The 16,583-nt window shown below is 42.9% G+C and overlaps 2 protein-coding genes across 3 annotated transcripts; one reads left to right on the top strand and one right to left on the bottom strand.

Annotated features, from left to right (window-relative positions):
* Positions 1 to 257: 257 nt before the first annotated feature.
* LOC139575076 (branched-chain-amino-acid aminotransferase, cytosolic-like) lies at positions 258 to 10,240 on the top strand. The gene is made up of 11 exons (XM_071400062.1): positions 258 to 350; positions 3,374 to 3,445; positions 3,930 to 4,130; positions 4,375 to 4,485; positions 4,596 to 4,715; positions 5,083 to 5,246; positions 5,761 to 5,903; positions 7,626 to 7,711; positions 7,891 to 8,031; positions 8,130 to 8,204; positions 8,371 to 10,240. Exons 1-11 carry the CDS (start codon positions 333 to 335, stop codon positions 8,410 to 8,412), a joined length of 1,173 nt encoding a protein of 390 aa, XP_071256163.1. The 5' UTR covers positions 258 to 332; the 3' UTR covers positions 8,413 to 10,240.
* Positions 10,241 to 10,377: 137 nt separating this feature from the next.
* On the bottom strand, positions 10,378 to 15,999 carry LOC139530908 (interferon-induced 35 kDa protein homolog). 2 transcript variants are annotated; one of them, XM_071327739.1, is made up of 10 exons: positions 15,907 to 15,999; positions 15,492 to 15,528; positions 15,333 to 15,410; positions 12,961 to 13,119; positions 12,664 to 12,780; positions 12,401 to 12,548; positions 12,210 to 12,319; positions 11,800 to 11,986; positions 11,520 to 11,629; positions 10,378 to 11,135 (listed from the first exon to the last, which is right to left on the bottom strand). In XM_071327739.1, the coding sequence occupies exons 2-10, from the start codon at positions 15,501 to 15,503 to the stop codon at positions 10,926 to 10,928; spliced, it is 1,131 nt and encodes a 376-aa protein (XP_071183840.1). In that variant the 5' UTR covers positions 15,504 to 15,528; positions 15,907 to 15,999; the 3' UTR covers positions 10,378 to 10,925. The 2 variants fall into 2 exon arrangements, with proteins under 2 accessions (XP_071183840.1, XP_071183874.1); XM_071327773.1 differs by lacking the exon at positions 15,492 to 15,528 and having other exon boundaries at positions 15,907 to 15,982.
* Positions 16,000 to 16,583: the final 584 nt, after the last annotated feature.

Consider the following 16,583-nt stretch of genomic DNA (forward strand, 5'->3'; position numbering starts at 1 on the left):
TCCATTATAATTTGCTGTATATTTTATTAACAATGAATTCAGTATTCATACCAGCATGTCTTCAGATGACGTCTTTATTATTTCGTGTAAAGGTAAAATAGCCTACTTGAAATTCAATGGAATTTGCAAACCTATTATTGCACAATTTACAAATGAAATATATAAGAAATATATATCACATACGATTTTGGACATGGTTGGTGTTTTATTATTTTAATCTCAAGAACATTGTTGTCATTATGCCAAGGTTCAATACGGAACACAAATGACCACTGCTTATAGTATTCGCTCCCACACGGACACATTTACCATTCATTAGCTACGTAGCGGCGATGGCAGCTCTGAGGACGGTGAGTCCAAAGATCACTCTCTTATATCGCTATTGTCTCTTTATCTCGATCGTCTCTGTAAATAGTTAACAATGCGGGGCTAATGTGTTGAACAAGTAAGAGTTAATGGACCTCCACTATTTACTTGTTTAACTGATGTCCTACTAGTCCCGCGCTGCTTTACCTTCAGTCTATCAGCTACACAAGCGCAGCTACTGCTTTTGGTGACGTTATTCATGTTGGCAGTGTCGACATAAAGCGTGCAGTCACAGATTAATAGGCCTAGGGGTGTCTTTGCGCCAGTATTCGGAGCAGGGTTGATAAATAAATGTGTGGCGTAAAAATACGATCCTTAACAGATTTTCATTGTTATGCAAAATAACAATGCAGTAATGAATATTTAGGGTGGATTACATTATTCCGAATCTTTAGCCAGTCAGAAACTACAGATGTAAGCTTTAAAATGTGAAGGGTGTTTTTTACGATAAAAGCGAAATCTCAATGCATGGAAATACAGTGTCAAATTACGTTTCATTGTAAAGAGGTGGTTTTCCCTAGAAATGGCATGGCATGCCTGCTATGAGGTGTTGGCTATGTCTCCAACACACACACGCTCTCTCCGCATACCTTCATCAGACAGGCCAAAACATACAGTATCAGTCAAAAGTTTGGACACCTACTCATTCAAAGGTTTTAATTTATTTTTACTATTGTAGATTTTCTACACTGTAGATTAATAGTGAAGACATTGACTATGAAATAACACACATTATGGAATCATGTAGTAACCTAAAAAGTGTTAAATAAATCAAAATATATTTGAGATTCTTCAAAGTAACCTCCCTTTGTGCAAAGCTGTCATCATGGCATTCTTGGCATTCTATCAACCAGCTTCATGAGGTAGTCACCTGGAATGCATTTCAATTAACAGGTGTGCCTTGTTAAAAGTGAATTTGTGGAATTTCTTTCCTTCTTAATGTGTTTGAGCCAATCAGTTGTTGTGACAAGGTAGGGGTGGTATACAGAAGATTGCCCTATTTGGTAAAAGACCAAGTCCATATTATGACAAGAACAGCTCAAATAAGCAAAGAGAAACAACAGTCCATCATTACTTTAGGACATGAAGGTCAGTCAATCTGGAAAATTTCAAGATCTTTGAAAGTTTCTTCAAGTGCAGTCGCAAAAACCATCAAGCGCTATGATGAAACTGGTTCTCATGAGGACCACCACAGGAAAGGAAGACCCAGCGTTACCTCTGCTGCAGAGGATAAGTTCATTAGAGTTAACTGCACCTCCGATTGCAACCTAAATAAATGCTTCACAGAGTTCAAGAAACAGACACATCTCAACATCAACTGTTCAGAGGAGACTGCGTGAATCGGGCCTTCATGGTGGAATTGCTGCAATGAACCAACTACTAAAGGACATCAATAATAAGAAGAGACTTGATGAGACCAAATTTGAGATTTTTGGTTCCAACCGCCGTGTCTTTGTGAGACGCAGAGTAGGTGAACGGATGATCTCTGCATGCGTGGTTCCCACCGTGAAGCATGTAGGAGATGTGATGGTGTGGGGTGCTTTGCTGGTGACACTGTCGGCGATTTATTTAGAATTCAAGGCATACTTAACCAGCATGGCTACCACAGCATTATGCTGGGATACGCCATCCCATCTGGTTTGGGCTTAGTCCCACTATCCTTTGTTTTTCAACAGGACAATAACCCAAAACAAACCTCCAGGTTGTGTAAGGGCTTCCAATTCATCCCAAAGTTGTTCAATGTGGTTGAGGTCAGGGCTCTGTGCAGGCCGGTCAAGTTCTTCCACACCGATCTCAACAAACCAGTTCTGTATGGACCACACTTTGTCATGCTGAAACAGGAAAGGGCCTTCCCCAAACTGTTGCCACAAAGTTGGAAGCACATAATCGTCTACAATGTCATTGTAGGCTGTAGCATTAAGATTTCCCTTCACTGGAACTAAGGGGCCTAGCCCGAACCATGAAAAACAGCCCCAGACCATTATTATTCCTCCTCCGCCGAACTTTACAGTTGGCACTATGCATTGGGGCAGGTAGCGTTCTCCTGGCATTGGCCAAACACAGATTTGTCCGTCGGACTGCCAGATGGTGAAGCGTGATTCATCACACCAGAGAACGCGTTTCCACTGCTCCAGAGTCCAATGGCGGCAAGCTTTACACCACTCCAGGCGACGCTTGGCATTGCGCATGGTGATTTTAGGCTTGTGTGCGGCTGCTCGGCCATGGAAACCCATTTCATGAAGCTCCCGACGAACAGTTCTGTGCTGTCGTTGCTTCCAGTGGCAGGTTGGAACTCGGTAGTGAGTTTTGCAACCGAGGACAGACGATTTTTACGTGCTTCAGCACTCGGCGGTCCCGTTCTGTGAGCTTGTGTGGTCTACCACTTCGCGGCTGAGCCGTTGTTGCTCCTAGACGTTTCTACTTCACAATAAGAGCACTTACAGTTGCCCGGGGAAGCTCTAGCAGGGCAGGAATTTGAAGAACTGACTTGTTGGAAAGGGTGCATCCTATGACGGAGCCACGTTGAAAGTCACTGAGCCCTTCCGTAAGGCCATTCTACTACCAATGTTTGTCTATGGAGATTGCATGGCTGTGTGCTCGATTTTTATACACGTGTCAGCAACGGGTGTGGCTGAAATAGCCAAATCCACTAGTTTTGAAGGGGTGTCCACATACCTTTTTTTGTGTGTGTATATATATTATTAGTGTATTTACAGCCTACTGCTTTGCTCCAGCTGTCCCTTACACAGACACAGTGCAGGTACTGAACAGAATACATATATATATATAAACGTCACGCCAGACACGTGTGGTGCTTTACTGGTTTACATCTATCTAGAAGAGGGGCAACATTGTCACCTTGGTTGAGAAGGCAAGTTTCCAATGTGGGAGTAGATTGTATTACAAGGCTCTTAGTAGGTTATTTGTCATAATGTGAGTTCTGGTAGCCTATATTCTTTTAACTTTACCGGGATTATTAAATGTAATGTTTTCTCTTGTTTATTAGGCACTTCATGGACGGTTCATTCAAGCCATCCCCTACTCTTTGGGGTCGTTGCGGTTTGCCAGCTCATTCAAGGTAATATATAAAGGAGAAGTAATGACCAGACACCTGAGACAGTTTCCTGAGTCATTGTATTACTCTCTATTGTCTGAGTCATCACAACCCCCAACACAGGAGGGTTTTAGGAGCTTGGCATGACTCTAAGGCACGGCTGTTTATTAACAGAGGCCGGCTGAAGCTTGTCTACAGGCAGAAGTGTCATTTGGCACCAGTTCAGTAGCCTACCAGTCAGCCCGGGGGTCTTTTGATCTAACTTTTTCTTAGTCCACCACGTGACTCTGTTCCCTTTCTTCCCTTCTCTCACTTCCTTGTGCTTTGATTATTTAATTCAGTTTAATTGAAGTGCTTAATTGGCTCCCAAGACCACCATTAATTTACGCTCCAAGCATGCCCTTTCATTACAATAAAGAAAATCATTGTGTTCGGCCCTCGCTCTGTTCCTTTCCCCTCGTCTGTCTGTCCGTCTGTCTCTTCTGCTCCGCCCCGCTTCCTCTCTCAGGCCGCAGACCTCACTATCGAGCGCAACACTGCGGGGAAGCCCAAGCCAGACCCCGCCTCCCTGGTGTTTGGCAAGCAGTTTTCAGACCACATGCTGACCATCTATTGGTCAGAGAAAGAGGGCTGGAAGGTTCCCCAGATCAAGCCCTTTCAGAACCTGTCGCTGCACCCTGCCACCTCTGCCCTGCACTACTCCATAGAGGTGAGAGAAGGAGCCATAGTGCAGACATAGGAGACATTTGGCTATGTTAGCCTCGTAAAACCAGACAGACGTCGCAATAGTTCACATTCTGTTTCATAAAGGAAATGTGAGCGCAGCGGTCAATTTTCCTGACGAGGCTAGCACTGTCTTACTAAGACGTCGGTCCTTGATACAAGTCACCTAGCTTATTCTTTCAGAGATGGTTCATTCTGCCAGATGTATGAACAGTGTGTGTGTCTCTCAGCTGTTTGAGGGCATGAAGGCGTTCAGAGGGGTGGACAACCACATCCGTCTGTTCAGACCCAACCTGAACATGGAGAGGATGCACCGCACTGCAGACCGCAGCTGTCTCCCTGTGAGTCTCTCAGACCTGGTCCTGAAGAACCCCATGTAAGCGCTGGTTTTCCACTCAACTGAACTGAGCCAAGTAGTTACAGGTCCTCTGTCCCTCCTGTGTCTGTGTAGTTGTTTGATAAGGTGGAGCTGTTGGAGTGCATCAGGAAGCTGGTGGAGGTGGACCAGGAGTGGGTCCCCTACTCCCTAGACGCCAGCCTCTACATCAGACCCACCTTCATTGGGATTGAGGTGAGCACTGCTCCCCCTCTCACAGACACAGGAGACAGTCTCCATGGTTTCACATTTCACATTTGGGGGGGGGGGGTAGCCTAGTGGTTAGAGCGTTGGGCCAGTAACTGAAAGGTTGCTAGATCGAATCCCTGAGCTGACAAGGTAAAAATCTATCGTTCTGCCCCTGAGCAAGGCAGTTAACCCACTGTTCGTAGGCCATCATTGTAAATAAGAACTGGTTCTTAACTGACTTGCCTAGTTAAATAAAAAATGATCATATCTATTTTTTAACCATCTACACTTAGCCCTAGCTAGTGACATAGCGCTGTCACTGTTTCCTCCAGTAACACCCCTCCTTCCTCCCCTCTCTCCCTCCTGGCCTTAGCCTTCCCTGGGTGTGTCGAGGGCCAGCCAAGCCCTACTATTTTGCATCGTGGGTCCTGTAGGGCCCTACTTTACCACAGGGGCCTTCAGCCCAGTCGCTCTGCTGGCAGACCCAAGCTATGTCAGGGCCTGGAGAGGGGGGGTCGGAGCCTACAAGATGGGGGGGTGAGTATCACACTAACACACACACTTCCAAGTAGAAGTGACTCAACAATTTGCGAAAGTAACAATGGGTTGCTTTGTTGCGTTGGAATTTCCGAAAAACGAGACAGTGGTTTCTTAATAGCTTATTAGCTATATAACAACTCTTGTATAACGTCATGGAATTATGAAGATATGGTTTGACTCTGGGGCCCCAAGTTTACTTCTGAATAGAGAAAGCTTGAGGCTTATAATGTAATTGTTTAGCTATTTTAACCATGCACATTCCTCTAGATTACAACATGTTGGCTGCATGTTAGCTGAACATGAACTTAATGTCCTGTCTGTCCTCTGGTAGCCATGTTGCTTTGACCTCTCTCACAAGGTCAGCCCCTCCAGCAGGAGGAGCTGTTTATGAGGGTTGTGTGTTTCCAAGGGAGCTGCCTGCTGAAATGAAATATTCCACCACCCCTCCTCTCTCCCATGTCTATTCCGCCCTTTCACTCTCATACTTTCCATCTCTCTCCCTCTCTGTCAGTAACTATGGGCCTACTATAGCAGTGCAGAATGAGGCTATAAAGCAGGGCTGTCAGCAGGTCCTGTGGCTGTATGGAGAACAGGAGGAGATCACAGAGGTCGGCACTATGAACCTCTTCATCTACTGGACGAATGAGGGAGGAGGTCTGTTTCACTGTCTATAGTCTGTACAGCGCCTTCAGAAAGTATTCACAACCCTTGACTTTTTCCAAATGTTGTTACAACCTGAATTTAAAATGGATTCAATTGAGATTTTATCACTGGCCTTATCACACAATAGGCCAGTGATAATGTCAAATTAAAATCCGAAATGTCTTGAGTCTAAGTATTCAATCCCTGGCAAGCCTAGATAAGTTCAAGTCACATAAGTTGCATGGACTCACTGTGTGCAATAATAGTAATCAACATGATTTATTAATGATTACCTCATCTCTGTACACCACACATACAATTATCTGTAAGGTCCTTCAGTTGAGCAGTGAATTTCAAACACAGATTCAACCACAAAGACCAGGGAGGTTGTCCAATGCCTCGCAAAGAAGGGCACCTATTGGTAGATGTGTAAAAAAAAAAAAAAAAGCAGACACTGAATATCCCTTTGCGCATGGTAAAGTTAGTAATTACACTTTGGATGGTGTATCAATACACCCAGTCAAACAAAGATGCAGGTGTCCCTCCTAACTCAGTTGCCGGAGAGGAAGGAAACCGCTCCGGGATTTCAACACGAGGCCAATGGTGACTTTAAAACAGTTACAGAGTTTAATGACTGTAATTAGGAGACCACTGAGGATGAATCGACAACTATGTAGTTACTCCACAATACTAACCTAAATGACAGAGTGGGAAAAAAGGAAGCCTGTACGAATAAAAAATATTCTAAAACATTCATCTTGTTTGCAACAAGGCACTTAAGTAATAAGGCAAAATATGTGGCAAAGCAATTAACTTTTTGTCCTGAATACAAAGTGTTGTGTTTAGGGCAAATCCAATACAACACATTACTGAGTACCACTCCATATTTTAAAGCATAGTGATGGCTGCATCATGTTATGGGTATGCTTGTAATTGTTAAGGACTGGGGAGGTTTTCAGGATAAAAAATAAATGGAGCTAAGCACAGGTAAAATCCTAGAGGACAACCTAGTTGTCTGCTTTCCACCAGACACTGGGAGATGAATTCACCTTTCAGCGGGACAATAACCTACAACACAAGGCCAACTCTACCTCAAAATAAGACTGTCAATGTTTCTGAGTGGCCGAGTTACAGTTTTGACATCTACTTGAAAGTCTACGGCAGGACCTGAAAGTGGTTGTCTAGCAATGATCAACAACCAATTTGACAGAGCTTGAAGAATTTTGAAAAGAATAATGGGCAAATGTTGCACAATCCAGGTGGGGAAAGGTCATAGAGACTGACCCAGAAAGACTCATTCACAGCTGTAATAACTGGCAAAGGTGCTTCAACAAAGTATTGACTCGGGTATGTACACGTAAATGAGATTTCTGTATTTCATTTTCAATAAATTAGGAAAAATGTGGTTTTCACTTTGTAATTGTGGGGTATTGTGTGTAGATTGAGAGATTTTTCTAATATTTTTGAATTCAGGCTGTAACACACAAAAATGCAGACTAGGTCAAGGGGTATGAATACTTTCTGAAGGTACCGTATGTCTGTTTGACTGTCTCTAGTCTGTATGTTTGTGCTTGTTTGCTTAGTGTCTGCCTGGACTGTCAAAATAGGCTGTGTCAGTGCTTCCCCCTGTTGGGTGTTAATGTTTCTGTTCAACTTGAAATTGTGAATTCTGTTCAACTCCAAACAATGGTGTACAGCTTATGTATGTGAGTAAGAGTACCTGTTTGTATGCAGAGAGAGAGTTGCTGACTCCTCCTCTGGATGGCATCATTCTCCCAGGAGTCACCAGACAGTCTCTGCTAGACCTGGCCAGAGAATGGGTAAGTAGGGGAGGAAGAGGAGGTTATAATGGGAAAAGATCGAAGTTATTTGAGAACGGATAGAGAGGATTTAAGACCAGTGTAATCCTTTGACGTAGAAGAAAGAAGATGGTTAGCAGAATTATTTTATTGGAATTATAGTGATGCACAGTCATACGGACTTGTTTTGTTTCCTTCAGGGAGAGTTCAAAGTGACAGAGCGCACCATGGGCATGAAGGAGCTGCTCGGTGCTCTGGACTCAGGCAAGATTACGGAGGTGTTTGGTGCCGGGACGGCCTGTGTCGTCTGTCCCGTCGGCAGCCTGCTCTACAAAGGGAAGGTAACCATAAGTCTTGGTGTATTTACATTTTTCTGAAACCCTTTTGTTTTGCCCTCAAACAAAATGCTCCAGATGATGTTCTCTCTCCCCTCCCTCAGACCTACCAAATTCCTACAATGCAGAATGGTCCAGACCTGGCCAAGCGATTCCACAAAGAGCTGACAGACATGCAGGTAAGCAGGTCTGCCCTAATGCTTGTTTTGACCCTTAAAACAGAGTACTTCCCTCTGATATTAATTTGAGCTAAATACATTTTGTCTGCTCTAAGCAACAAAATAAAGATGATGCTCTTTTTTTTGTTTCCACTCTTCACTTCTCCTGGCGCCCTCCACTCCTCAGTATGGCCGGAAACAGAGTGAATGGGCACCACTGGTCGTTTAATTGGCAGCTTGCACATGCCAATCATATCGCGACCAGTCCCCCGCTCCATCTTCAAGACCAGCAGCTTCAGCACAACCCATAATGCACTCCTTCTGATAGGCTGGCTGACCGGCAGAGATGAACAGGTCACGTCTGTTACTCTTGGTGTTCCTGCGGGGACTTGTAAAGGGATAGGGTTAGTCTGTCATTCAAATGTTGCAACTTGCATGGAATACCGACAGTTACACAATACTGTATAAGTAATGCTGTGAAACGGCCGCAGCTTCGGTTCAACCAACCTAGTCTGTATTTCTGTATTAGGAACAAAGTCAGTCTTTTTCCTATCCAGTCCTTTATCATACTGTAGCACAGGTTACAGAAGAAATCGTCCTCCAAGCTTTTTAATAAACACTACATGAGATGGTCTATAGGGTTGTCCATGCTATTAGGCACAAGCTGATGTATTGTTGTAATAGTTTAAATATGCAATACGCACAACTATTGTAGGTGATTACTGGTATGTTATATTGGTCATTTGCAATATGGGAATAACTTTTTACAGGTACTTAATAGGAACAATTGAGTCTGTTAGACATTTTCACTGGCTGACATCAGGAATGTGTTGACTGTACTGTTATTGTTAAGTGACTGTAGGAACAGATCAGATCAAAACCATGTCACAGGATTTGTTACTTTCTAAATGTCACTATATAACCTGAGGAAGTACAATATGATTTAAAATACTTTTTGTTGCTGTAGAACCCATGTATATCAGGCCAGGAATACAAATGGTTATACATACCATGCTTTTCAACAATTTCCTAGAAATGAGTTTACACTGACCTTAGTTTGATATAAGTGTGTGACTGAGCAGAAGAAAGTCAGTCAAGTGATCGGTGTGTCTTTCTGGATTGGAAAGGTGCCACTAAGAAAGTGATGTTGAAAAGATTGAGATTAAAATGGAGAGGTCAAAGTGAACTCAAGCATGCACAAAGAGGTTAGCTATAGCTACATGATATACTTAAGCAATAAGGCCCGAGTGGGCGAGGTATATGGCCAATATACCATGACTAGGGGCTGTTCATATGCGGAGTGCCTGGATTCAGCCCTTCGTCGTGATATATTGGCCATATACCACAAACCCCAGTGGTGTCTTATTAAGCAATAAGGCACGAGGGAGTGTGGTATATGGCCAATATACCACAGCTAAGGGCTGTTCTTAGGCACAACCCTAAGCCATGGTATATGGGCCATATACCACAAACCTGAGGTGCCGTATTATTTTAAACTGGTTACCAACTTAATTAGAGCAGTAAAAATACATGTTTTGTCATACCCGTGGTATACGGTCTGATATACCACGACTGTCAGCCAATCAGCATTCAAACCACCCAGTTTATAATTGCTATTATAAACTGGTTACCAACGTAATTACAGCAGTAAAAATAGTCATACCCGTCTGTTACCATAGCTGTCAGCCAACTAGTTTATAATGTAGCCTTCAGAGTACGAGAGAGACCGTAATCATCATGTAAACTTAAGGTAACAATGAGTAGTTATTTGTCTGTGGGTTTTTCTTGTCAATTGGAACAACCGTCTTCCCAATTATTAACTGTATATCCAGGTTTATGTCCTCACCCTGCTGCTTTCCTTTCTATTAATGTATTTGACTCTTTCATATCGCTTGGTTTTCTCCATTCCTCCCAAAGTGCCTGACCGGGTGTGTGGACTGTCGTTGTCCTGTGGATCTAACTTGTTTTTAGTAGTTGCACTAGGCTATCCTGCTGGATCTTTGTGTTTTTGTTGTGGGACAGTTACTAGATTTTTACAATAAACTCCATCTGTGTTCCATTGTCTGACTGGGTGTGGTTTTGCTAAACTATTTGTACTGCTTTGATGCTCATGCACTTTACTCGATTAACTTAAATCTCACATTGTCAGTGTAGTCCCTTCTCAGTATTAATGAACGAACCACACACACCATCGTAATGTCTGACATGGTCCATTGGACAGACTTTATTACAGTAACTGATTCTACCGTACAGGATTGCTCATTCAATACTAAGAATGACAGAAAACAATAGAACACCACAATTATAGAACACTAAATAGTGACACCTTTAGAGAGCTGTAGAATACACATTCCTTCTAAATGTTAACTTAAAGATATCTAAATTAGTCATGTCAAGCATAAGTTACATTTCTTTGGCAACTTTTGTTCTGAATAATTTTTCCTTCACTAAAAACATTTCACCCAAAATGATCTGCATACATAATCAGAAATTCTATATAAATAGATGGTTCTACCAAATTCTGTTTTGAAACAGGAAAAGACAATCTCAGACAAAAGCTTTGGCACAGTGCCAACCCCTAAGATTAGCAATTGATTGAAAGATTGAACATGCTGATAGCAGGCCAGGATTAGATCCCCAGGCTGGATTTAACTGATCCTGTACTAAGATGGGATAGATGAGCGGCAATAGAAAGGTGTCTGTTGAGCTCACTAGGGGGAGTGCTATCAGTGCCTGGCCCTCTCACTGGCTCTGGTCTTCAGTGGGACAGTCCTCCTCGAACAGGGCCAGGGTGTGCTGCCCCAGGGGGTTGTAGAGGAAGGCGTCCACCTCTCCCCCACCGTTACTGGTCTTCTGGAAGTGGATCTCCAGCAGGTCCTGCAGGTTCTCCTGCTCCATGACGGCAGGGATGCCAGTCAACAGCACAGTACGCCCACACGCTGACAGCCGTGTCTGGTAGAGGGGCAAGAGGGGTCAGATTGGAGGATATTGCCTTACTGCAGATAGCTTCTAGACACTAATGGTTGGACTAGCTTGTCTGTAAGTTCCAAACAATGAGTTGAGCACCTATTATCTAGTGTATAGGGCCTTGAGTTTCCTAATTGTATAACAATCCCATTGTAGTTGTAACTTGTAACCAAACTTGAATGGGCGCACAACCACAGACTGATACTGTGTACGGTTTATAACATTACTCTCCGAATTGATGATTTCACTAGGCATAAAGGTATTTCTGCTGATAGTGTAGTTGGCCTATGATAAATTGCTTTTTTTATAGTCTGGTTATCATGGAGTTAAAGGGATAAACTCACAGCCATGAACGTGAAATCTGCTTACCTGGAAACTTGTGATCTCTCCGTTCAGAAATGGAGTCACCTTCACACTGTGCTTCCTCCCTTTCTCAAACTCCACATCGTGGTACTGCTTGTCAGTCAGGCCTTTGGCAACTGTGGTAAACAATGCATAGTATGCTCAGTTAGTCAAAAGTTGTACATTTCTCATTATATAAAGTCAGAAAGAATGGACAGAAATAACAGTATGATGAAAATTCATTACTCTGAGCTTTTTCCCTTTATGAAGAAAACTACATTTTCTGACAGGAACTTGACTTGCGTACTATTGTTTTCTATAAAAGTGATGACCACGTTGCCAGAATCATGCAGCATGTCAGACTCTTCCACCTCCCCCCCTCCATTCTTGCTCTTGGCAAAGTGGATCTCCAGTTTGTCAAGTAAGCGGTCCTCCCCGGCCTTCTTGGGCAGGTTGGAAACCAGGATACGGCGGGAACATACCTCGGTGTCCATCTGAGGTAGAGAGACAGGTGCACACACAGACACTGGTTCACACAAAGGAATGCAATGACATACATACAAATTAAATAAACTAACTGGATGTAATCCAAGTTATTCTGCACATGACGCTGTTCATAACAGAGCCACAGTTGTTCAGGCCCTTGTATTGCACTCATTACATCATCTTCCTGACACCTAAACACTAGTGAATGGAGATGGGTCTCTGTGGTTGTACCTCTACTTGACAGGGCATCAGCAGCCGTACGAGTTTGGCCTCCAGAGTGATGGCACAATCCCCGCCCAGATCCACCTTATGCTCCCTCAGGCTCAGGATCTTCTGGGCCACTGGGGAGGAAAGGCGGTATAATAACCACCTAAATAAAAAAATAAAATAGGTGCTAGACAGAGTGAAGGTTTCGGTCTTACCTTCCTCATCCTCAAAAGTGATCAGTGCAGTGCCCTCCTCCATTGGATACACTATATGTGGCTTCACATCAAAATTGAGTGTGTTTGCACCATCACCCGTTTCTCCAGTGAACACAACCTTCTTTTCAGGCACTGCAGCAGTAGACACCTAAAACCAAGCGAGACAATCTTCAATAGTCAACTAAATCTCAACACACCTACTACAGTACACAGCCACACCAAGACTAATAATACAGCTCCTTAGTTTTGGGGTTTTGCCCTACATCAGTCTGCTGCTTGAGGTGGTGGGTGCTCTCCTCCTCAAGCTGCAGTTCTTTCTCTGCTCTCTGGATCTCCCTCTTCAGTCTGCTCTCCTCATCATGCAGGGCAGCTATCTTCTTCTGCAGAGAAACATTACTCCTATCAGTCATTCAGGCAGAATCCAAAACCTCGATCAAGACCTCTCTCAACCCCGCAAAAAGCCACTAAGTATAGGAAAAGCGAAATATAGCAATATCCTAAGACAAATGTTAATTCTAGTGTTGATCTTCGGTTTAGTGGTTTGCGAGAGGTTGTCATACCCTTTCAGAGTCTACATCTCTGGCTTGGTTGTTGTCATCCTCTTCCAGAGATATCCTCAGTTTGACTACGCGCTGTCTGAACTGTTTAGCAAGGTCCTCCTGGTCATCCCTGGCGCTGGACAGGTACTGCTGCTCCTTCAGCAACTGATTGTGTTGAACCTGAGAACACAGATTCTATGAGGCCCTTGAGCCATAGGCTACACTCACAAACCAAGGAGATTAAATATGCATTAATTATTATACAGTAGACAAAGCCTCTCTTTCTCTAACTCTCTCTATATATCTATATATACACACACACAGTGGCTTGCGAAAGTATTCACCCCCTTGGCATTTTTCCTATTTTGTTGCCTTACAACCTGGAATTAAAATAGATTTTTTGGGGTGTTTGTATAATTTGATTTACACAACATGCCTACCACTTTGAAAACAAACATGAAATAAGACAAAAAAAATAGAATATTTGAGCGTGCATAACTCTTCACCCCCCACAACGTCAAAACTTTGTAGAGCCACCTTTTGCAGCAATTAAAGCTGCAAGTCTCTTGGGGTATGTCTCTATAAGCTTGGCACATTTAGCCACTGGGATTTTTGCCCATTCTTCAAGGCAAAACTGCTCCAGCTCCAGCAAAACTGCTCCTAGTTGGATGGGTTCCGCTGGTGTTCAGCAATCTTTAAGTCATACCACAGATTCTCAGTTGGATTAAGGTCTGGGCTTTGACTAGGCCATTCCAAGACACTCAAGTGTTGCTTTAGCAGTATGCTTAGGGTCATTGTCCTGCTGGAAGGTGAACCTCCATCTCGGTCTCAAATCTCTGGAAGACTGAAACAGGTTTCCCTCAAGAATATCCCTGTATTTAGCGCCATCCATCATTCCTTCAATTCTGACCAGTTTCCCAGCCCCTGCCGATGAAAAACATCCCCACAGCATGATGCTGCCACCACCATGCTTCACTGTGGGGGTAGTGTACTCAGGGTGATGAGAGGTGTTGGGTTTGCGCCAGACATAGCGTTTTCCTTGATGGCCAAAAAGCTCAATTTTAGTCTCATCTGACCAGAGTACCTTCTTTCATATTTTTGGGGAGTCTCCCACATGCCGTTCGGCAAACACCAAACGTGTTAGCTTATTTTTTTATTTAAGCAATGGCTTTTTTCTTGCTACTCTTCCGTAAAGCCCAGCTCTGTTGAGTGTATGGCTTAAAGTCGTCCTATGGACAGATACTCCAATCTCCGCTGTGTAGCTTTGCAGCTCCTTCAGGGTTATCTTTGGTCTCTTTGTTGCCTCTGATTAATGCCCTCCTTGCCAGGTCTGTGAGTTTTGGTGGGCGGCCCTCTCTTGGCAGGTTTGTTGTGGTGCCATATTCTTTACATTTTTTAATAATGGATTTAATGGTGCTCCGTGGGATGTTCAAAATGTCTGATATTTTTTTATAACCCAACCCTGATCTGTGCTTCTCCACAACTTTGTCCCTGAACTGTTTGGAGAGCTCCTTGGTCTTCATGACGCCACTTGCTTGGTGGTACCACTTGCTTAGCAGTGTTGCAGACTCTGGGGCCTTTCAGAACAGTTGTATATATATACTTAGATCGTACACAGGTGGACTTTATTTAACTAATTATGTGACTTCTGGAGGTAATTGGTTACACCAGATCTTATTTAGGGGCTTCTTAGCAAAGGGGGTGAATACATATGCACCCACCACCTTTCCGTTTTTTATTTTATTTTTTAAACAAGATATTTTTTTCATTTCACTTCACCAATTTGGACTATTTTGTGTAGGTCCAGTACATGAAATCCAAATAAAAAACATTTAAATTACAGGTTGTATTGCAACAAAATAGGAAAAATGCCAAGGGGGATGAATACTTTTGCAAGGCACTGTATATATATATATATTTTTTTTATTTATTTATTCTGCAATTCAAATCAAACTTTGTCACATGCACCGAATACAACAGATGTAGGTAGACCTTACCGTGAAATGCTTATTTAACCAACAATGAGAAAGATTTAAGAAAATATTTACCAATTATAAAAAGTAACAATAAAATAACAATATGGAGGCATTATACAGGGGGTACCGGGTCAATGTGCAGAAGCACAGGTTAGTCGAGGAAATGTGTACATGTAGGTAGGGGTAAAGTGACTATGCATAGATAAACAGCGAGTAGCAGCAGTGTAAAAACAAATGTAAATATTATGTCTTATGGCTTTTCGGTAGAAGCAGTTAAGGAGCCTTTTGGTCCTAGACTTGGCGCTCGGGCACAGCTTGCCATGCGGTAGCAGAAAGAATAGTCTATGACTTGGGTGACTGGAGTCAGATAATTTTTGGGGCTTTCCCAATCAATATCCTTTCTTTGGTCAAATATACCTTGCATTTGCTGATAGCACGTAGGATTCCATCCAAGGTGTTTTGTGATACCTGGGTGTCTGTCATTAAGGAGAAATCCTGAAAAACAATTCCATTCCATTAGGTCAGCCGCCTGTTTATAAAAATGATAGGACTCACTGAAGATGGGGTCCCCCTTACCTCATCACACATGACTGTTGGAGAAATTGACGCTAATCTGTAAAGAGTATAAAATGTCGTGGAAAATGTGTTTATAATGAAAAAGAGCTGTGATAGATCAAAAGATCAATTAGTGAAAAAAATATCAGAATTGAGCTGGCTGTCTAAACGGAGCCAACGTCTCCACTGACTGGTGTAGGCTATATTTAAAAAATGATAAGTAGTTTGAAACGATCTAGTAAAAAGCTTTCGGTATTCATATAGGCTACACATTCCTTTTTGAGTCAGCCCAACTATCAACGCGTCCAAGTACCATTGACCGTTCATTTTAAATCTTTAATTAAAAAAGTATGACTCTTAACACATATCCAATCTATTTTAAATTAAAATTAGTTTAAAATAATTTAGTTAAGACAAAGCTGAGTAAACCACTTACCGTAGTTATCTGTTGTGTAATGGTACGTCTTTTTCTTTCAGTTTCAGTTTCTTCAATCCGACACGGCAGATTTCGACAAGAGGTAGGCGCTTGGGTAGCCCTGACGCGCACTCATTAAATCCTTGATTCTGCTCCAGCACAGCACTCAATACACCAACTTTTACTGAATATATATATATATATATAAACTCAGCAAAAAAAGAAACGTCCTCTCACTGTCAACTGCATTTATTTTCAGCAAACCTAACATGTAAATATGTGTATGAATATAACAAGATTCGACAACTGAGACATAAACTGAACAAGTTCCACACATGTGACTAACAGAAATGGAATAATGTGTCCCTGAACAAGGGGGGTCAAATCAAAAGTAACAGTCAGTAGCTGGTGTGGCCACCAGCTGCATTAAGTACTGCAGTGCATCTCCTCCTCATGGACTGCACCAGATTTGCCAGTTCTTGCTGTGAGATGTTACCTCACTCTTCCACCAAGGCACCAAGTTCCAGGACATTTCTGGGGGGAATGGCCCTAGCCCTCCGATCCAACAGGTCCCAGACGTGCTCAATAGGATTGAGATCTGGGCTCTTCGCTGGCCATGGCAGAACATTGACATTCCTGTCTTGCAGGAAATCACTCACAGAACGAGCAGTATGGCTGGTGGCATTGTCATGCTGGAG

The sequence above is a fragment of the Salvelinus alpinus genome, chromosome 1 (genome assembly GCF_045679555.1).
Source record: "Salvelinus alpinus chromosome 1, SLU_Salpinus.1, whole genome shotgun sequence".
Classification (NCBI taxonomy): Eukaryota; Metazoa; Chordata; class Actinopteri; order Salmoniformes; family Salmonidae; genus Salvelinus; species Salvelinus alpinus.